The 22,160-nt window shown below is 24.1% G+C and overlaps 3 protein-coding genes and 1 long non-coding RNA gene across 7 annotated transcripts in view; 2 read left to right on the forward strand and 2 right to left on the reverse strand.

Moving 5' to 3' along the window:
- Positions 1-1,140: 1,140 nt before the first annotated feature.
- LOC126902435 (E3 UFM1-protein ligase 1 homolog) lies at positions 1,141-8,715 on the forward strand. 2 transcript variants are annotated; one of them, XM_050679706.1, is made up of 14 exons: positions 1,141-1,421; positions 1,494-1,619; positions 1,675-1,820; positions 2,102-2,346; positions 2,632-2,824; positions 2,948-3,094; positions 3,159-3,334; positions 3,563-3,742; positions 5,299-5,439; positions 5,736-5,965; positions 6,029-6,302; positions 6,367-6,527; positions 8,066-8,280; positions 8,341-8,715. In XM_050679706.1, the coding sequence occupies exons 2-14, from the start codon at positions 1,540-1,542 to the stop codon at positions 8,469-8,471; spliced, it is 2,319 nt and encodes a 772-aa protein (XP_050535663.1). In that variant the 5' UTR covers positions 1,141-1,421; positions 1,494-1,539; the 3' UTR covers positions 8,472-8,715. The 2 variants fall into 2 exon arrangements, with proteins under 2 accessions (XP_050535663.1, XP_050535662.1); XM_050679705.1 differs by having other exon boundaries at positions 1,141-1,619.
- Positions 8,716-9,378: 663 nt separating this feature from the next.
- On the reverse strand, positions 9,379-11,373 carry LOC126902438 (rab GDP dissociation inhibitor alpha). The gene has a single exon (XM_050679714.1). It carries the CDS (start codon positions 11,156-11,158, stop codon positions 9,833-9,835), a length of 1,326 nt encoding a protein of 441 aa, XP_050535671.1. The 5' UTR covers positions 11,159-11,373; the 3' UTR covers positions 9,379-9,832.
- A 3,517-nt stretch (positions 11,374-14,890) lies between these two features.
- The window catches only part of LOC126902437 (ero1-like protein), a 14,859-nt gene continuing 7,589 nt past the window's right edge, over positions 14,891-22,160 (reverse strand). For 2 of the 3 annotated variants that reach the window (XM_050679712.1, XM_050679711.1), the window contains 11 exons: positions 19,468-19,587; positions 19,207-19,290; positions 19,078-19,143; positions 18,733-18,809; positions 18,459-18,482; positions 17,153-17,344; positions 16,501-16,547; positions 15,832-15,924; positions 15,512-15,773; positions 15,156-15,446; positions 14,891-15,059 (listed from right to left, as the gene is read on the reverse strand). In XM_050679712.1, coding sequence (XP_050535669.1) covers positions 15,008-15,059; positions 15,156-15,446; positions 15,512-15,773; positions 15,832-15,924; positions 16,501-16,547; positions 17,153-17,344; positions 18,459-18,482; positions 18,733-18,809; positions 19,078-19,143; positions 19,207-19,290; positions 19,468-19,587 — 1,308 coding nt within the window. In that variant the 3' untranslated portion in view covers positions 14,891-15,007. The remainder of the gene's footprint in view (positions 15,060-15,155; positions 15,447-15,511; positions 15,774-15,831; positions 15,925-16,500; positions 16,548-17,152; positions 17,345-18,458; positions 18,483-18,732; positions 18,810-19,077; positions 19,144-19,206; positions 19,291-19,467; positions 19,588-22,160) is intronic. The other variant, XM_050679713.1, reaches the window with a different exon arrangement.
- LOC126902439 (uncharacterized) lies at positions 17,321-18,713 on the forward strand. Its single transcript, XR_007703215.1, has 2 exons — positions 17,321-17,443; positions 18,433-18,713. It is a non-coding gene; the product is annotated as an uncharacterized LOC126902439 (long non-coding RNA).

The following is a 22,160-nucleotide window of genomic DNA, read 5'->3' on the forward strand; positions in this document are numbered from 1 at the left end:
CAAGTTAAAAAAGACTCAGCACTAGGGGTCGTGCCACAGTGGTGACGTGTTGTTCGGTCAAGTATAATGATATCTGACGGTGATTAAAATCACTATAAAAAAAAAAACGCTTCGATGCAAATCATTAGTGTTTAATTTTAAAAAATTGGTGGATTATTCCAAAAGCTACATGATCTGCTAGTTCCTTATTAATATCCTGATTAAGATAAAGTTTGTCGAATAAAAGAGGGATATAAATATTATTTCTCATACAAAAATTGTATTGATCCATACACTTTTCAATAAGTTATAACATTATAAAGTTAAAAATGTAAAATACAATATCGAGAATTCACACAAAAATAGCATTTGGTAGCCATTTTCACCATGAAGACAAAATAAAGTCCTAAATTTTTTTGTTCATGATTATGTATGTTATATTATTTTTAATTTAAAGTATGTATAAAAGTGTCAGACTTTCTGGAACACTTTCAAAAATTAATTTGAAAAAGTTAATTTTTTGTGAGAAAAAGTTGTCATTTAAATTCCTGTGGGCAGATAAAGGGTCAGATTTATAAATAAAAATATACCAAATGAAAGGTAAAGACATCATGCATCTATAAAAAAAAATTATATTGATATGGATATTTTTAAAAAAGTTATGGCAGTTTTAAGTAATAAAAAATTGAAAAAATGTCAAAAATTAGCGATTTTTAAGTTTGTAAATTAATTATCTTCTCATAGTCTGCCTGGCTAAGGTCCCCATTAAATTTGAGATTTTTTTTCTTACTGGACCACTGAGGAAATTGTCTCAGTGGTCATTAAGGAAATGGTTTCGGCATTTTCAAGGTTCCAAATCGATACTGTCCCCTAATCGAGATCGATTAGATCTCACCAAAGCTGAAATTTATACAAACGAGTAATATATTGGAACGAAATCAACACACAAAAACACTGTCAAAAAAAAATGTTACCTTTTGACTATTTTCTTATTATATACCTTATTATATAGATAATAAATATTCAAATAAAAACATGTATGCCAATAAAATAAAAATGTTTGATTATCGATAATGTCGGAGTTTTTATCATGTTTTATTTTTTTTAGTATTGTAGTAAAATCCGTCATGGTCATGTTAACCTATGGTATCAGATAATTACTACTTTGTCAAAAGTCGAACAATTATTAGATGGTGGCAAAGGTGTTTCTCTCTATATGAATACTTATTATCACAGAAAAGATAATATTTTATCTGTATTATTATCATAAGACGTGTAAAACTAGTCATTTTCTATTGAGCGACATGGAAATTTAAAATTTAATCGTGGCACAATCGGTGTTATCGTTGGCGATTGTGAATAGTTAATAATTCAATAATTCAATAATTCAATTTATTTAACTGCATTTGTCTATTTTTTCTACTTTCTGATTAAATATTTTAGTAAATATCAAAATATTATTAAGTTTTTTAGCATATATTGAATATGGAGCTATATTTTTTATTTTAAAATAGATGTTCATAGGGAACGTTCATGATTTAAACAAATTTGATTAAAATCATGACATCCAGTGATTGGAATGAAGTGAAGTTGCTTGCTGCAGACTTTCAAAGAATTCAGTTGACTTCTTCATCTCAAAGGTTTCTATATCTAATGAAATAAATAATTTTTTTTAACCATGTTGATATTTTTTAGATTAGGAGAGCGTAATTGTATTGAAATAGTCTCAAAACTTATTAGCTCTAAACAATTAGATGTTGTGTTTACAACTGATGGAAAAGAATATATCACTCCAATACATCTGACTAAAGAACTTCAAGATGAAACTTATGTTCAAGGAGGTATAATAAAATATCATAATTTAAATTTACCTATCTAAATTACATGTTAACAGCATATAAAAATATTAATGTAATTTTGTGAATAAAAAAATGTATGAAGTGTTTTTGTTTTTGAAAATTTTTTTATTAATAAAAATTATAATTTTTCACTATATTAGAAAAAAAATACAAAGAATCATTATTCCTAATGAAATTTTTCATAGTTATTCTTTGGAATTCTTATGAAACTTTTTAAATAAAGTATGACTTTATTTACTTTAAGAAGTATTCATTTTTTCTAGGTCGCATAAATATATTAGATGCTGCTAGATCTTTAAAAGTCGATTCTGTTATTGCCATTAAGTTATGTGAAAAATTAGCGCAGAAAGAACCAGATGACTTTTTTGTTATTCATGGACAATTAATTGGATCAAATTATCTAAATGAGATTGCTGAAGATATCATAGATAAATTAGAACAATATGGTCATATAAATTCAATAAAGATATCTCAACAATATGATTTACCTGTTGATTTAATTGATATGGTAAACAATATGTTAATTATCATTATTATTTTTATTTATTTAATGTAGACTTTATTCTAATAATAGAAAATTATCTAATATTTTCCCTACTGTGATACTAAATTATTGCAATAAACATAATAGAAAAACTTAAATAACCTGCAAAATTATAGTTTAGTACATGAATACTAAGGTATAGTACGTTTTTAATTAAATTAAATAGTTCAACCAATTTATTTTAATTTTCATTTAAATATACTTTTAATAAGGTGTTAATAATATATTTTTATTACTTTTTTTTTTTAGATACTTCATAAACACACAAAGAAATTATCTTTTAATATTCATAGGAATAAAAATAATCCATATCTGTACTATACAGATTTGTACTTTAATTCTATTAAAAGAATTGTTAAAGGTGCAGTTTTAGCTGTCACTAGACCAATATTATGTACAGCTATAATAAATCAGTGTTCAATTGATGAAAAAGAATTTTTTAGTAAGTTTTCAAAGAGTACAAAAGTTTTTTTTTCAGTTAAACAGTTTCTTTATCTATATAAAATATATAACTTTACCAAAAAATGAAATAAAATATACTCTAATATTTAAACAAAATTGTCAGGTGTACTGGAAAGTTTATTAGCATCAAAACAAGTACCTGGTATATTAACTGATAGAATTGGAAATGCTTGCACTTACATACCAAACATACATGTAAAAACTCTCAATGACTGGGTTCTAAACTTTTATTCTAATAATAATTATTTAGGTTAGTTGATTTACTTACATACTATTTATGTATCACTGTATTATTTATTAGTATATTTTTTTAGATTATGCAGCAATGAATAGTGTAGGAATCACTGATCCATCTTCTTTTATATCCCGCATGTCAATTGGAAAAGAAATGATAACATTAACATCATGTTCTGTTGGTCCTAAAATTATAGATGATGTTTCTAGTGCTATTGAAGATTCCATTGTTAACAGTTCTTGGATTGATATTATGGTATAGTTAAATTTTTTTTAAATAGAACTTTTGTTTTTTTTTTATAACTTTATAAAAGAAAATGATTACTCTTAATTGACAGAAAGATTATTCAGTCTACAAACAATTATATAAAACAAATATTTTGTTTAAATAAGAATTACTTGAAGTTATCTTATCTTTATATGCAAAATTGTATAAATATGTGTATAAAATTTAGTAATTAAAAAAAATTAACATAATTTTTAGGATGTTGTACCTATGGTTTTTGATACTAAAGATGGAGTAACTATTTTAGAATACCTGTTGAAAAAGAAAAAATTATCGAATGGCTATCAAATTTTTGACAAAACCGTATTAGTTACAGATAAATTCATTGAAAAACAAATTAATTCTATTCTAAATACTTTGGAAGGAAAAATTAAACAAGTAATATTGCCAAATGGAAAGATTTTATACAATAATATATTAATTTAGTAGTATTTAATCTATTGTAATTAGAAATCAATAGTATAATATATACAGAATGATTTAAGAGTTTTCATCTGAATACAAATTAATATGTCACATAAATTGCTTAGCTTAGGTTAATTATTTGTGTATTACTAGAAAGATAAATTTTTTCTGTTCCAAAGAAATGCTTCTAGAAGTTAATTAAAATGATTCATATTCAAAAATTAATTTGTGACAAAATGTCACAATAGATAGCATTTTGTGTCTTTCGTTTTAGTTGATATTAGTTGTCTATAAATATTTAGCTAAATTTTCAAGAGATTTTTTGAACTGAATGCTTTAAACAATTGTAGTTTCAGTATCATTAGTTCTATGAGAATCAAGCTGAATACTTATAGTTGATTTATACTGTCTAAAAATAAAAATAAAAAAATCTTTATGGTTTGTGATCATTATTTCACAAAATTAATTTTTGAATATTAATTATTATAATCAACTTCCAGACACATTTAGTAACAGCAATAAACTTATTAATTTACTAAGTTTATTTGTTAGTTATAATAAACTAATAACTTTATCTTTCTAGATATATATGAATAAATAGCCTTGGTCAAGCAGTTGCTTAGTTATATTAATTAGAAATTGAATGAAAACTATTGAATCACTTTGTTAATATATTTTAGCTTTGATACATAATTGAAAACCCTATTTTTTAGATATTCAGCAAAATCTATTTGTAATTTCAGCTTTATTAGCATTATTAATAAATATAAACACTACTTTTAATGGATATTTTTTCTCTGTATTTTTAAATCATTTTATTATTTTTTCCAGTACAATTTTTTTTCGATGAGTTTCCAAAAGATATTTCTAGATTTTTAACTGATTACTGAAATATTTAATAATAATATTAATATTAATTTTGTATATATTATATAAAAAATTAATACATACCTCTTATAAGAGGAATAACTTTTCCTAATGTTTGTCGTTTTTCTGATGATACTTGTACAGTGAAACTTTTGTATGGATTCAATAGTATTACTAAATAAAATTCTACTATTCATTTATTGACATACTAAGTTATTCTTGTATTTCTTAAAAAAGTCTTTTAGACAATTTGCTATATTTGAAATATCCAACAATAGTTCAATTTTGTTATATTTAATGATGGAACATATACACCATTCAAAATTAAATAAAATTAAAGATTTATTTAATGTACAATACAATTAAAGAAAAAAAAATATTGTAACAACTTCTTCTATGAGTAGTAGACCTCTTAAGTTGTAAATCATCTTTTTATTAGTAGATTTGATACATTTTTAAAGAAATTTATTTCAATTTATCAATGAAGTGTTTAAAAACAGTGATTTTAATTATTGGCAGATATCAGTTAATAGTAATTTAAAAAAAATTCTTCATCTTTACTCCAAGTAAACTGTACTTAAATTTTTAATTATTGTATCTTGTAAATTTTTTTTTTTTTTATAATACGATATAAATATCAAGATTTTTTGTTGAACATACAGAAAGTTGAATCTGGGGATTATGCTAATGCTCTTCTGGAGTGGAAAGTTCAACAAAAAATAACAGAAGATAAAAACCCTGAGCTGAGCCGTAAAGAAGAAAGAAAAAAAAAGTCTGGTGGTAAACATGGTGGAGGAACTCAGGTTTATACTTATTATTATATTTTTAATTATTCAAAATTTATTAACTAAAAAAATTTAAAAATAACTGCAAATCTATTAATTTTATATAACATTTTTTTATGGATGCTTAAGAATGAAAAATCATTATTTATATTTTAAAAATAATATTAAATAAAACTGTTTATGCTATTTACAGTATTAATTATTCTGTTAATTATATTTATAATTCTAGATACTATGACTATTGAAATCTGAAACATTCTATCTCTTACTTTTTTGAGAAAATTTTAATACAATTTGTATGAATAATGTTATAGGGACGGGAAACTAAAATTAAAGCTGTAAAAAAAAAATATGGCCAAAAAACCAAGCAACAAGATTCAGATTCTGATGATAATGATAATAAAATTATTAGTAATGAACAATATATTATTGAAATTGTTACTTTGGATGAAATCAAACAATATTTAATGGCCGAAGAAACATTTAAAGATATTGAAGGAGAAAAAGATTCATTAATAGAAAAGATTGCTTTACACTTTTATCCGTTAGTAAAAATAATTTATTATTGATTAGATTAATTTAGATACTTACAATTTTGTTTCAATAGAATTTTAAATAAAGAGATGTTGAGACAAGCCCAGATAATGCATGATCAAATAATGGCAAATCGTACTGGTGATAGAAGGAAAGTGCATCAAGAATTCAGAGATAAAATTTTATTGCTAATTACTGATTTTCATCATTACATTAAGGGTATTCAAAAGCTAGATAATTCCGATGTCCAAAGTCAACTTACTATATTTTTATTAAAATTAACTGGAGGTGATATAATTGAAGTTGTTCAAAAATATATAAAAGAAAATAGAGAACATAATTCTAAAGTAAGTTTTATTATCAGGTGAAAATCAAATATTTATTTTTATAATTTATTATTATTATATTCAGCTTAAATCAATTCAATATGATGATAATCAAATCCAAAATGCTGTTGAACGATTACAAAAATCATTAGTAACCAAAAGTACAGATGATTTTAATGAATCTGTTGATCTCTTATTATCTGCTGTAGATATTGTACAAAAAAAAAATGATCGCAAAAAAGAAAGGTAAACATTTGTATTTTTATTAAACTTTTTTTTTTCCTCGCCTTAATTCCAACTAAGGGTCAGCCACCCATATTCTAAACTTCCACTTGACATGATCTCCTATGTCATTTACGCATATATCAGCCATCCTCATATCGCATTAATTAATATTCTACCATCTCTTTTTTGGTTTTCTGTACCTCTTCTTTATTCAACATTCATTTCCATTTCATCAACTGTTTTTATAGCTTCCGATTCCTCTCTCCTTATAACATGACCAAGTCTATTTTCTCTTATCTTAACCACGATTAACGATTTTTACTTTCTTTTGTTCCTAGCTTATCATACAACTCATCTTACCTCTTAAACTTCGTCTTACTTACTGCATACTTTACTTCTTTACACAAGTGTTTGTATTCCATCCAATCTTCTCTTATTTTGCTCTTTTGCCATACTTGAAACTACTTTTTATTATGATTCTCTGAATGTCTTCATCCAACCACCAGGTTTCTTGTTTCCTAGAATTTTTCTCCTACTTTCACCACTAATTTCCTTTGCAGTATTCTTTACACAACTAGCAAATACATTCCACTCATCATTATGTCTCCCTTGACATTCCACACAGTTTTCTCTTTTACTGTCTTTAAAAACTTTTTCTTTATCCCCTTTCAATTTTCACCATCGGATCACCGATTCTCCTCCTGTGTTCTTTCTTTTTTTGTATGCCCTTTTCCCACTTCATCACAATTCCATTTCCATCACTCTATGTTGTGTAGTTACACTATCACATGGGATAACTTTAAAATCTTCTACTCGCTTTAAAATCTTTATCTTCCATATAAAATAATCAATCTATGATCTATTACTTTCATTTTTTAAAGTTATATAATGTTCTTCCCTCTTTTTGAAATAAGTATTTACCACAGAAAGATCATATGATACTGCGAAATCCAGGATTCCTTGCATCACCTCCTCATCCATTACTCTCCAAAATACTTCTTCGTCTATTTCATCACATCCTACTTGTGGTGCATAGGCACTTACTACATTCCATAACAAATATTAACTTTTCTCCTCTTCAATACTTCTACTAATTCCAGTTAATGTTCTAACATTCCACGTACCTATTCTTACTTTTTATCTATCTTTCTCCCTTATACATAAGTCCAGCTTAGAGTTGAGTGATGATGTCCCTACACTGTTGACACTACAAGTGTTGGGTAGGCCTGTACACAAAACTACTACATATTCCTACAACAAAGTTGCTCAAACTTGAGACCTTTTAAAATGGCCTAAACAAAATCTATAAATACATATTACCTTAGGGCTCTAATTTTAACATATGAATGTTTTAGGTTTTCTAATTTAGTTTTAGTTTTATTTGTGGCTTTGCTGTAAACATTTTTATTATTATTATATATATATATTAACGCTTTATACGCCCATTAAAAGCTGTATAAATTTTATTATTATATAATATGTTTAATTTAAATAATTCTTAACTGTGTTTATAATAGTAAATCAATTTGAACAATTTTAAAATAATATATATTATTTAGAGAATATCTTCAAAATAATCGCCAATTACTTTTGGAATCATTATCTCATGCAGAAGAAGATGCTGCACAAGTCTTGCTTATTAGTACACAACTACTCTTTCAATCAATTACTTCAACTATGATAAAAATTTCAGGAAAATTTGTATCATCAATACTTGCATATTTACAAAAACACCTAAATGAAAATGACTTCAATTTACTGCAAAAATATCATGGTATGTTATTTTATAAAACATTTTTTTGTTTACATTTTCATCTTGATGTTTTTAATTTAGATCTGGTTGTTCAATCTTTAAAAACAGAAAACTATGATGATAGAGAAATTATTGAATTACAATTGAAAGAGTTAACCAGCACTGTGAAAGATTTTGTTATAAACTACAAAAAATCTAAAAGTGAACATTAGTATAATTTATTGGTGAAAAGGATGCACAGAAATAAAATCTGAATTGTTTTCAGTTATTTTATATTAAATTTGTTCATATTAGACAAGAATATATAAATCACAAGCTTAATTGTTAATTTAACAATGATGAAATAAAAGTTGTAATTATTTTATTGATTAAAGAACAATTTTAATAGACATTTAATAAAAGTAAATACAACTTATATTAATAAAACAGTTATTGATTTTAGTGTAGGAAAAATTATATTTTTTTTTAAAGAAGATATTTTGTACAAAAGTTTATTTTTCTTACTGTTATTATTTTACAAATAATTTTTCATTTCTTAAATGTTTTATCTTTTTTAATAAACCTAAATTTTGTAATTGCAATCAATAAAATAATTTATAAATTGAAGGTTTAAGGAAATCTTCATTTTTTCATTTTGTTACATAAACTAGTCTTTATTGACTTAAGTATTATCTAACATATGGAAATCTTATCTTTAATAATATGTCTATACTTTTATATATAATGCAAGTTTACCTTCGTAGATTGTCAGTAATCAGAATGGAAGATTTTTATAGATTACTATAAAAAAAAAAGTAATTTATAGCCTATTGAAACAGATTATTACTGACTACGGTATAAATAAACCAAACTAATGATAAACTTCAACTTTAAATCTAAATTTTTAAACAATTATAAAACATCAATGGCTGATCAAATAAAAAAAAAATTAAAGTTAAGTCATTTTTATCTCTCAAAGGACGAAAAACTGATATTTGACTACATAATATTGCAGTTTTTCGAGCAAAATAGTTATTCTTAAAATGTAATAAAAATAATTGATGGGTAATATAAGAATATATATTCGGTAGTAAATGAGTGATTCTTATTATATGAAAAATGTCAACTTAAATAACTTAATAAAAGTAAATATGTTTTTAAGTTTTATTGAAAAATTTTAATCACACATAAATTTCAATATATTGAAGGATTTGACCAAAAACAAATATCTGTATAAACCAACATAATCATTGAACAAAGTTTAAAGCTTAATATATAAATTTTACAAAAGTTAATAAAATTATTGGAAATAATAATTACAGTTTTAATAATAACATAATTTAATAGTAAGTTTATATACGAATATTAATAATTATCAATAATGCACATTAATATGTAATTACATACAATATTTTATATAAAACTACATATGTTAACCAATAATAATAAAAAAATGCAAATGACATCAACATTAATAGATAATTTAAAATTTGGCTATAATTATTAATTATGCTATTACTTTTAGGAAATGGGGACGATTTTTTTTAAGAAATATACAATCACACTTAATAAATAATTTATAGATATTATATTTTTACGCATCCTCTGTTTCTAACTTGATTTTAGAAAAGTCAAATTCTTCTCCAGTAGCACGTTTGTAAATATCCAATACATCTAAACAAGTTGTTTCAAAGTGGGATGTAGCATCATATGACGTAGAGATAAATACTTTGCTCTCTTTTCCATCATCAATTGGTTCATAATAATCCGATATAGAAACAAATTTCTGTTTGATAGTTCCTAACAAATCCAAACCAGGTTTAATTTCTAATTCTGGATTAGTTGTTTCTACTTTGGTTGATACCATAGCAGTAAACCATCCAGGAGCACACACTTGATGAGTATTACTGACCAATGAAACATATATATCTGATTTACGATTGACTTGGTTTTGAGGAATGATTATTTGGGTAGAAAGAGCATCTCTTGTGTTAGGTATTGGATGATTTAACAAACAAATGCATCTAATAACCTGACCAGTTTTCTTAACTCGATCACTAACATATGATGGATCACAAAATACCTGCTTACATTTAGCTATAACATCTCCACTTTTAATACCAATAACACTTGATCCTTCAAAAACAATTTCATCGACTGGTGTGTTCAACATATATGTACCACCATAAATAGCACTTAGACGTGCAAAACCCTGAGGCAATTCTCCAAGGCCATACAAAGGATATAAGTAAGGACTTTTTCCATAGCGTGCTAACGAGTCACTATATAATTTTATACGTCTTATCAATTTTGCAGCTGGTTCGTTTATGTAATCATCATTTAAATAAAGAGCCAAAGCATGTCCAGTGAAATCTTGAGTATTTTTGTCCAAGCCAAATTTTGTATACAATTGGTAAGCAGACATACGATGTGGATCTACATCTTTCCATGTTTTAGGATCATCTTCATGAAAGTCTTGCACAAAAATCAAGAAATTTCTAAACCTACGTTTTTCAAAAATACCCATGAGGTCTGTTGAAAGAGCTTCTTTCTGATCAACGGGAACTTTGTAAATTTTTCCACCTTTATAAACATAACTACCCTCAACAGATTTAAACTCAAGATAACGTGTAACACCAGTATGAATAAGAAGCTTTACAAGCAGACCATTGGCCATTAAGAATTTAGGTACTAGATCAACATTCCAATCTCGTCCACGACCATATTCTTTTTCGTCAGGCTCTTTTACATTAAACTTTTGAAATAATTCGGGTAGTGGAGTAATAGATGCTGATTCACCACCATAATATTTATTACGGTCTACATGCAATACTTTCTTACCAGAAACCGACAACATACCTGACAAAATACATTCTTTAAGTCCAGTTCCCAAAACAATACAATCATATTCCTCATCCATGATTACTTAATATGAGCACGTACAAACACCACTGTAAAATCGACTTCAAAATTATTAAATGCGAACTTTTATATTACAGTGTTGTAGACAACACTACTGTACTCCAATGATTATTAATAATCTTTAAGTCGAGCCGATTACAATATCCTCAGTTTCTCACAAAATGACGTCGACGAAAAGCCCATCATTTGAGAATATCAATAAAAAATAGTAGTGATGTATCTGTGATATAAAATGCAACTCATAGGAGTATTCATCAAGGTCACACTGTTAAATCCACAATCAACAATGTTCAACAACAATTCTCTATCACGAGTGTAGCAACTTAATGATTATTAAAATCGTTACATGATATTTATTTCTTAAGGAATAAGTAAATTCATAATTTATTTCATTAATTTTTCAGAAATTCATTGAAGTATTGTTTTAAGTTTTGTAAAAACATACGTATAAAAAGTAGAACTTTTTCAACTTAATTTTTGAAAATGTTCTGGAAATACTGCGACCTTTAAACATACGTTAAATTATAGCTTACATTATGTACTAAAAGATAAAAAAAAATTTGTCCCGACGACTTATCTTCTATGTTGCAAATGGTTGCCTGTCATAGTTAAAAAACATGCAATTTCGGTGTGAAAATTTACGATTTCAGATTTTATTTTTTCAATTTTTAATTGCTATAACTTTTCAAAAAATGTACGGATCAATACAATTATTTTTTCATAAATACTTTATGGTTACTTCTTTCATTTGATATACATTATAGAAAATCTGACTTTTGACCTGACTACAGGGGGGATTCAAAATAACAATTTTTACACACAAGTTATACTTTTTCAACTCAATTTTTGAAAATATTCCGGAAATATTGACACTTTTATTTAATTTTAAATTAAAGTTTATGTAATATACTATACTACGAAAAAAACATTTTGAGTTATAGTGAACATGGTTATCATACTCAAAAATATGTTTTTTTTGTGTGTTAAAATGTTTGATATTGTATTTTAATTTATTTTAATATACCTTATAAAAGGAGTACACTGATTTTCATGAATATTATATAAAACTAATTTACATAAAATACAAAGTGAAACTTATTTCAATTATTTTCTTCTTTTAATTCAAAAAAAATAATTTTAATATTTAAATCATCTTAAATTGCCAATTTTATCAAAAAACGAATGCGACGAATGTTTTCGGATTCAGTAAAAATTATTGCCCATGGTAATTATTATTTGCAATGTTTCCTTAATTTTATTTGCGGTAGAATTTTGCTTTTGAATAATATACCAATTTCTTAAAATTAAACACTATCGACAGATTTGCATCGAAGCGTTTCTTATGACAGTGATAAAATCACTGTGAGATAACATCTATACTAGTCCCAACTATGCCACGCTCACACTGTACTATCGTTTTTTTAATTGACCTCGTCGTGTATGTATTTTAGACAAAATCTTTTAGGATTAAAAAAAAAAAAAAAAAAAAAAAATTCACCAGTTTTGTATTAACCTATTGCTTGGTAAGTTATAACGGTTTTTTTTTATTTTAGAAAAAAGCCCGGCTTTAATAATAATTTTTATATGATTGATACAAAAAAATAAACACATAACATCAAACTTTTATAAGCTCAGTATCGGAGCTAAAAATTATTTTTATTATAAATGAAAACTATGATTTTTTAAAACATTTTTTTTTGCCTAAAGAAGACTTGCAAAAAATAGCCCGGATTTTTGAAAAAAAATCTGTTAAAAAAAACTATGCTTCAAGTAATTAGATAAAATAATGTTAAGTATATTTTCAGTTTAATAAGATTTTGTAATTATTTATTACAAAAATCATTCATAATTATTGTATCAATAGTAATTTTTACTAATTTATTTTTCGATATCAAAATTGATTCGTTTTTTAAACCACAAGTGTTTATTTTATTATTTTGTTTAATTTTATATATTACATAATACTAATAGCAATAATATCTTCACTATTTGTCACGCAAATTGTATTTTTCAGTATAAAAATAATTGCTATAAAACATAATATTGAAATATTGATACTTTTATTTAATTTTTAACGGTATTCTTAAAATATGTCAAGTTAAAGCTATTGACGACCTATCTTCTTTTGCAATTGGCTGTCGTAGTTAAAAAATGTGCTATTTTTGTGTTCAAATTTTATTTTGTTTATTTTAAAATACCTTATCAGAGTTTTCCATAATAATGAGTCCACTAATAAATATAAAATTTGCATGAACATAACTTACATTAAATATAAAATTATACATATTTTGATTATTTTGCCCCTTTAAAGTTAAGCAAATTTTTGAAAAAACTGTATAAAAAGTAGAACTTTTTGAACTTAACTTTTGAAAATCTGCGTCTTTTAAATATATGTTAAAATAAAGCTTATTTTATGTACTAGAAGTCCAGCAAAAAAAATTTGTACCTATGACCTATTTTCTATGTGCAAATAGCAGTCTAAGTAGAACAAAAAGTAGGGGTTAATTTTGCTTTTGGAATAATCCACCAATTTCTTAAAATTAAATACTATCTACAGGTTTGCACCGAAGGGTTTCTTATTATAATTATTTAAACACTGTCAAATATCATCCATACTTGTCCCAACTATGCTACGTCTACACTGTTATTTTTTTTTTGTCAGATTCTATTAGGAAGGCATAATGATACTTTTGCCGCCCCTCTAGTATTTTGATCAAGGGAGCAACTGCACCCCCTGTTACGGCACTACTGCATCACTAAATAGAGTAAATATCATGTATTTTAAGGTACATAAAATTTTTTTAAAATTAATTAACAACTTTTTTGCTTACCAAATTATTTAAAATAATATGTTATGATAAATAAAAAAATCCTTAACTCACATAAATTTGCTATTTTGTAATTTGGTATAAAAGATCATATTATTTCTGCTTATTTATAAAAAAATAAGAGAAATTAAAATGTAAAGGTAATGTATTAAAGTATATGTTAAACAATAATTTATATTAAAACATAATACACAGTTTTAAGTTATAACAATATTTAATTTACAAATGAGTAAAAAAATTAAAATAAATTAATATTTTAAATAATAAATTAATAAATATAACAATAAAACTTCAATATTTAAATAATTATGAAATAAAAAACACAAAAACATTATTATAGAAACTAAACAATATTCAATTTTGTTCAGATCTTAACAACATATCACAGCAGCTAATATGTATACTAATATACATATAATATAAATACACCTAGTAATTATTTAAAATTGTATTGTACTACATCTTATTTTTGTTTTTGAAATATTTGTCAATAATTAAAATTATATTTGAAATAAACTTAAAAATAATTTTAGTTTTAAGAAATTGTATAAAAATGAATATGTGAACTAAATAAATATAATTTTACAGAGCTAAACGACAATAAATAAAAATATCCACTCACCACACTTTTAAAAATAAATAGTTTGTTTCAAAGTATAAATAAAACATTTACGGCAACCACATTTTTAGTATGTAGAGAAAAATGATAAGAAATAGGTAGAAAATAAATAATAAAGATGAAATATAAAAAGGCCATTGTTGAAAAAATAGTTGCTAAAAAGACTAGAAGGTATTGTGAATTATTAGACATAGATATAAAAACTATTTTTTTATAACTAATTAGACTATAAAATTTTATCTTTTACACTTAGAGAGCGTTTATATAACATATTTATATAAAAATAAATATATTGGGAATGTATATTTTATTAAGGTTATTAAAACTTAGAAGATTAAAATTGAGAAAGCTGTGATGCTTTTGTATAATCTTATTACTTTTCATAAGGAAAGTATACAATTTATCGAAGTATTTTTCGGAACATATCCAGTTCATATATACTTGTTGACAACCTATTAATAAAAATGATTAATTATTGTATTACTTTTTGTTTCTCATTATAATTAGTAAAACAAAGTTAGCAAGTTGTAATATATATATATATATACCTTGCAAATGAATTAAAAAGGGCAATAATCTCACTACGCTCTAGTTTTAAGGTATGTTTATTAACAGTAAAAGAATATCCATTTGTTCGAGTTTTATTTGAAAACAATATTTTTAGTGCTGTCCCAAGTCCCTGTACTTGTAGTTTTCCCCATAATCTACATTTATCGCATCCAACACAATCCATTATTGTTGATATGTTACGAAAATGATAGCGAAACTCTTCTTTTAACTTTTGAGCTTGTTGTCCACCAGAAAACATAGATCGTTCATTGAAATGTTGTGGAAATTGTCTATAAATTAAAATTTATAATTTAATAGGTTTTTATACAATTAATAAAAAATTCATACAACTCACTTGACAATACCCAATAAATTATGAACAGCAAAACGAGTAACTTCATCTTCTTTATCATTTCCTGTATAGTATTCTACTTGTTCAAGCACAGGAGCTGCTTTTTGCAATGCTCTAAGTTCTACCAGAAATAAAAAGTACAAGTTTCTTAACCATTGTGTACCTTCCCCTTTAGTATATTGTGGTCCAAATTTGCGTTCAAACTCTTCAATGTTTGGACCCCAAGTACCAGTGCCACATGGGTTTAAAAATGTAGTTCCTTTATCTAAACATAATAAAAATTGTAGAAGTGAAATAAGGTAAAGTATTACGATTAATATTACCAGATAATAAATATTTAGCACTAAGATGTATATTGATGCTAGAATGAAGTCCAGATATTGCACGATAAAAAGCTCTTTTCTCCAAACACATTCCTGTATTAAATAATTATTTATAAGTTTTAATAAAAAAACAAAATAAGGTGATGAATTTTAGAAGAAATAACCATATTCCTTTTACCACCAATTCAACTGGTACAATTTTCTTTTTTTAATTTTAACCTAACACAATTCACATGTTTATTTATTTATCATAATATTTAATATTATAATAAATGAATATAATTAATATTTTTTTTATTTATTAAAATAAAAATAGCTAAGAAAAAAATTGAAAAAATTATTCCTTATAAATTTCCTTCTACTTTAAATTTAACTTTGTTAACAATTCTCTTAAAGAAGAGCAATGTTCAATTTTCATAACTATTCAGTAATAAAAAAATTCTTAAGATTATTTTTTCTAATCTAAATTTATATTAATCTATATTTTAAGTAGATTAATTTTCAATTTAAAACCACAATTTATATAAAGATAACTTTTAGAATACCATATTCTTAATTTAAATACTACAAAAAATCAAATGAATTACTTGATTATTTGTGTTAGTAAATTAATAACAATTTTAAAAATGTATTTTTATGTTATTAAAATAAAAAATAATTTTATCTTACCAGTTAACAATGTAGATTTAATTGAAACTTCAAACAAGTTTTTTGGTCTGAAAACATGCATAACTTTTTATAAATTTATGTTAAAAAATTGTTTAGTGTATTTCAAGAGTGATAAGTAGTGTAGTCAAAGGAAGGTCTAAAGGGGCTATAGTCTCTTTTATTTCAAATTTAAATTTAACATGATAGCAACACATATAAGTTCCAGAATTTTACAATCTAAAATTTGCTACATATTCTTAAAGAAAAAATGTATAATTTATAATTATCCCTTTTGTTTATATTTACTCCACTTCATCCTATGCTTGTGAAACTTGATTAACAGCAGTTAAAATATAGGGTGTTTTTTTTTTTAAATATATAAGCCATTTCAATATTTATATTGCAATTAAACAAAATTAATATAATACATTATGGATCAACCTAAAAATTAATCAATGACTGATAAATCAAGAAATACTAACTAAAAAGGCCAGAAATAATATGTTCTATATTGTATTTTATTTAGAAGAAAACGTGTAGTTAACGTTGAAAGAATAATCTTGTATTTAAAATACTTATGATAATTTTAGTATGAAATATATTAAAAAGTGTGAATACAAATAAAGGTTATATATTTTTTTATCAATTTAATATTAATAAAAAAATGTCAAACCTAAAACAGTTTTCCATGTAAATAGTTTTCCAAACTCGATTGGCAGATGGTCCTTTGTATCCAGTATATCGTTCAGGATTTAATGATAAATCAACATATTCAGCATCACCATCATCTTCTGGTAAAGTACAATACATTTCTTGTAAATCATCATGAGCTTGCCAAAGAGCAAAATCTTCCATTGCTGCAGCACTAAAAAAAAAATTATAATAATACATAAGTATTTCTGACAAATCCAAAAATTCTGTGACAAACCAGACTAGATGATTTTTCCTTACTAAGTTAAACAAGGTAACTCCAATTCATAAAATAAATTTTTACTTAGTTAAATAAAATTATTTTTATGATATTGAATTTTTTTCTTATATCAAAATTCCCCTTTAAAAACTAAAAAAAACCTTTTATTTTTTTATTTTAGTTCAATGTTTTTCTTAATTTATCAATTATGAAGTATTTTTTAAATTTAACTCTTATACCTTACATTTTAAGGGTGTAAACTTTAATTTCTCAAATGTCTATACACATAATTCACTAGATTATTTAATAGATAAAAATCTAAATAAACAATGACTAGTTGATAACAACTAATAGAGAAGTATTTCTGAAGTTATTGACATGTTTATACCTAGACAAGAGAAAGAGTATTTGTCTTTGGATGAGTAAAGCCAGGAAATGTTTAGTTATAAAAATAGCAGCATCTACTCTTCACCACTAATCATTAATTTAATATTTCATAACTTCTGAAATAGTTTTTCTACTATTTTAACAATAACTACTGAAGTGGTTATTGTTATTGACCAGTTATTTTCTTAATAGATTATAATATATTAAAATAATATAGTTAATTATGTATGCTGTCAATTGAAATATTTAAGTTTTACCTTTATAGGGTATAATAATAAAAAAATTATTATAATTATTTTTGATTAATTAAGTGGTTCATGATAATTGAATAATCTTGTATTAACTATTGGTTATTGGTATCACAAATAATGAGGGTTGTAATTACAGTGGTTTTAGGAAAAAGTATTATTGATATTATTATGAGATTATGTTATAGACTTCCTAAAAAAAATTAGAAGACTAAGATCCTTTAGAAGGGTATTAACAAATTTCTTAACAAAACCTCTTATTCTTTAAAGATAAAATTCTCAGAACACTTTAACAATTAGAAATACAAAATTCCTACTCTTTACAACATTATATTAATATTTTAATATGATTTTGATTTATATGATATTTTTATTCTCTTTAAAATAATAATTGTTGATAATTTTCAGAGAAAAAGCTGATGTTTTTAACTTACTAATTTCTCAGCTTTCCACCAAGGCTGAAAAAAAGATCTCACAACTTATAAATCATCCTAGATAATATACATATATAATAAATATAATATGGATATTATAATTATTATTAAAAATTATCATATTTATTAATCGAGTAAAACAATAGAAATATAATTTGAACTTTTTATAAAAATACTAAATTAGTCTCAATTATTCAAATTATAATTATTTAGGTTATTATAATAATAAAATATATTATTTTCTTTCAGTTAATATTTACTGTAATTTTTTTACCTGATTGTTGTGTTAATATATCCTAATTCATATTGTGTAGCTTCTTCACATTCTTGTTGTTGGGGTCCTACCATATACTACTCAAATAAACATGATTTAATATTTTATTAAATAAAAAAAATGATACTATAATATATATAAAAAAATAAAGGAATAAAGGAGAAACATAGGAACAAGCAGATTTATTACGTATGAAGAATTAAAAGTGAAGTATGACTGAAACCATAACAAATGACCATAACAACAGCAACACTAGGAAAAAGGAAAACATAAAAAGAAACATTGATTTATATGAAAGAATAATATAAAAATAATTTAAGATTAATAAATTAATATTATACATACTTTAATCGACATGTCTACATCTACTAAACTATTACGAATACTTTTGAGACCTATGGGTAAGTCATCCTAAAATGAAATTTTATCAAAGTTTTAAAATGTTCTACAAGGTACACATTAATTAATATTTACCAAATGACATGATTCCACTTGACAGTATCTCATTGCACACTTGCTATCGTCAGACCAAAACGGACATTTTCTCCTAAGGTTTACCTAAAAAATAAATATTTTTGAAAATAGAATATTGAATAATTATTTAAATATATAATAAATAACAATAAACATATTTTTGTAGGACATTAATATATTACAAAAATTAATATAACTATAAAAAATAAATCTATTAAAAATTGTTTTATTTAATTTAATGGTTATAAAACTTTATTTTACCTTAAAAAATTTAAAATAATCCTTGGACACAATGCTGATAATTCGAGGATAAATATGATAATTATTTAATTTATCAACTGTTTCTACAGTAGTATTTGTCTCATCAATTTCGCCACAGAGCTGAAACAGAGATTTTAATTTTTAATAAAGATTTTTGTTTCATACTAAAATTTAAAACAATATTGTTGATAATTTTAGTTATACATATTTGTTTCTTATTATAAGAATCTCTAAAATAGACGACAAAGGTATTATAATATTTTATAGTAAAACTGATTTCTGAATTCTTTATAATAATAAATTTATTATAATGTACTATACAGAGAGTTCAATATATAAGGAAACTGGTCAATTGTTATAAACCATAAAAACAATAGAAACCCGTTTCCTTATTCGATATTAAATTTTTGTTGATTTCTTTTTTTGTTAATTTATAATGCGGCAAATTTTATGGACTAGAGACTACAAATTTCAAAATTCTAGTTACACTTGTGATAGAGACATACTAAAATATATTTTATCTGAGAAAATGATTTTTCTCAGATAAAATGATCTATTTTTTTTTATTATCAAAAACTAAAATTTTGTATTATTACACGAGGCAAGTAGGTTCTATGGTAAAATGAGATATCTAGTTGAAGACATAACACTCAAAAATTAAAAAAATTTCCCTCGTTCCCAATAAAAGGTAAAAATCCCACCAAAAATTACAACTTTTAAAATCGGTAAATTTCGAAATGTTTTGTAAAAACATACGTATAAAAAGTAGAACTTTTTCAACTTAATTTTTGAAAATGTTCTGGAAATACTGCGACCTTTAAACATACGTTAAATTATAGCTTACATTATGTACTAAAAGATAAAAAAAAATTTGTCCCGACGACTTATCTTCTATGTTGCAAATGGTTGCCTGTCATAGTTAAAAAACATGCAATTTCGGTGTGAAAATTTACGATTTCAGATTTTATTTTTTCAATTTTTAATTGCTATAACTTTTCAAAAAATGTACGGATCAATACAATTATTTTTTCATAAATACTTTATGGTTACTTCTTTCATTTGATATACATTATAGAAAATCTGACTTTTGACCTGACTACAGGGGGGATTCAAAATAACAATTTTTACACACAAGTTATACTTTTTCAACTCAATTTTTGAAAATATTCCGGAAATATTGACACTTTTATTTAATTTTAAATTAAAGTTTATGTAATATACTATACTACGAAAAAAACATTTTGAGTTATAGTGAACATGGTTATCATACTCAAAAATATGTTTTTTTTGTGTGTTAAAATGTTTGATATTGTATTTTAATTTATTTTAATATACCTTATAAAAGGAGTACACTGATTTTCATGAATATTATATAAAACTAATTTACATAAAATACAAAGTGAAACTTATTTCAATTATTTTCTTCTTTTAATTCAAAAAAAATAATTTTAATATTTAAATCATCTTAAATTGCCAATTTTATCAAAAAACGAATGCGACGAATGTTTTCGGATTCAGTAAAAATTATTGCCCATGGTAATTATTATTTGCAATGTTTCCTTAATTTTATTTGCGGTAGAATTTTGCTTTTGAATAATATACCAATTTCTTAAAATTAAACACTATCGACAGATTTGCATCGAAGCGTTTCTTATGACAGTGATAAAATCACTGTGAGATAACATCTATACTAGTCCCAACTATGCCACGCTCACACTGTACTATCGTTTTTTTAATTGACCTCGTCGTGTATGTATTTTAGACAAAATCTTTTAGGATTTAAAAAAAAAAAAAAAAAAAAAAATTCACCAGTTTTGTATTAACCTATTGCTTGGTAAGTTATAACGGTTTTTTTTTATTTTAGAAAAAAGCCCGGCTTTAATAATAATTTTTATATGATTGATACAAAAAAATAAACACATAACATCAAACTTTTATAAGCTCAGTATCGGAGCTAAAAATTATTTTTATTATAAATGAAAACTATGATTTTTTAAAACATTTTTTTTTGCCTAAAGAAGACTTGCAAAAAATAGCCCGGATTTTTGAAAAAAAATCTGTTAAAAAAAACTATGCTTCAAGTAATTAGATAAAATAATGTTAAGTATATTTTCAGTTTAATAAGATTTTGTAATTATTTATTACAAAAATCATTCATAATTATTGTATCAATAGTAATTTTTACTAATTTATTTTTCGATATCAAAATTGATTCGTTTTTTAAACCACAAGTGTTTATTTTATTATTTTGTTTAATTTTATATATTACATAATACTAATAGCAATAATATCTTCACTATTTGTCACGCAAATTGTATTTTTCAGTATAAAAATAATTGCTATAAAACAAATTATTTGTTTGTTAGAATTATAACAGATATTGTAATTATCAATTACATACGTTTTTCATTCTTCTTTTGTCAAAATTTTACAAATAAAAGTCATTAGTGATTATCTTTATTTTTTGGTATGTCAGCGCATCTGAGTAAGACTAATTAGTAATTTACAGTACACAATAATAAAATTTAACAAATATGTGAAAATAATATATACATAATTGTTTATACGTCTGCTACAGACAGTTATTATAAATACTAATAGATTTATTTCTTTAATAAGAATTCCATTTTAGCTTCGATGCGAAACGGAGAAGATATTAATTTTACTATGATGTGTTTTTTTTTTTTTTTTTT

This window comes from Daktulosphaira vitifoliae, unplaced genomic scaffold (assembly GCF_025091365.1).
Source record: "Daktulosphaira vitifoliae isolate Bord-2020 unplaced genomic scaffold, ASM2509136v1 Scaffold_3, whole genome shotgun sequence".
Taxonomy (NCBI): domain Eukaryota; kingdom Metazoa; phylum Arthropoda; class Insecta; order Hemiptera; family Phylloxeridae; genus Daktulosphaira; species Daktulosphaira vitifoliae.

Bases quoted from the DNA above. Each gene is read 5' to 3' on its own strand.
- LOC126902435 (XM_050679705.1), top strand. From the start codon at position 1,540: ATGACATCCAGTGATTGGAATGAAGTGAAGTTGCTTGCTGCAGACTTT. The intron at 5,440-5,735 runs GTTTATACTTAT...ATAATGTTATAG, and splicing joins AACATGGTGGAGGAACTCAG to GGACGGGAAACTAAAATTAA. The intron at 6,528-8,065 runs GTAAACATTTGT...TATATTATTTAG, and splicing joins AATGATCGCAAAAAAGAAAG to AGAATATCTTCAAAATAATC.
- LOC126902438 (XM_050679714.1), bottom strand. From the start codon at position 11,158: ATGGATGAGGAATATGATTGTATTGTTTTGGGAACTGGACTTAAAGAA.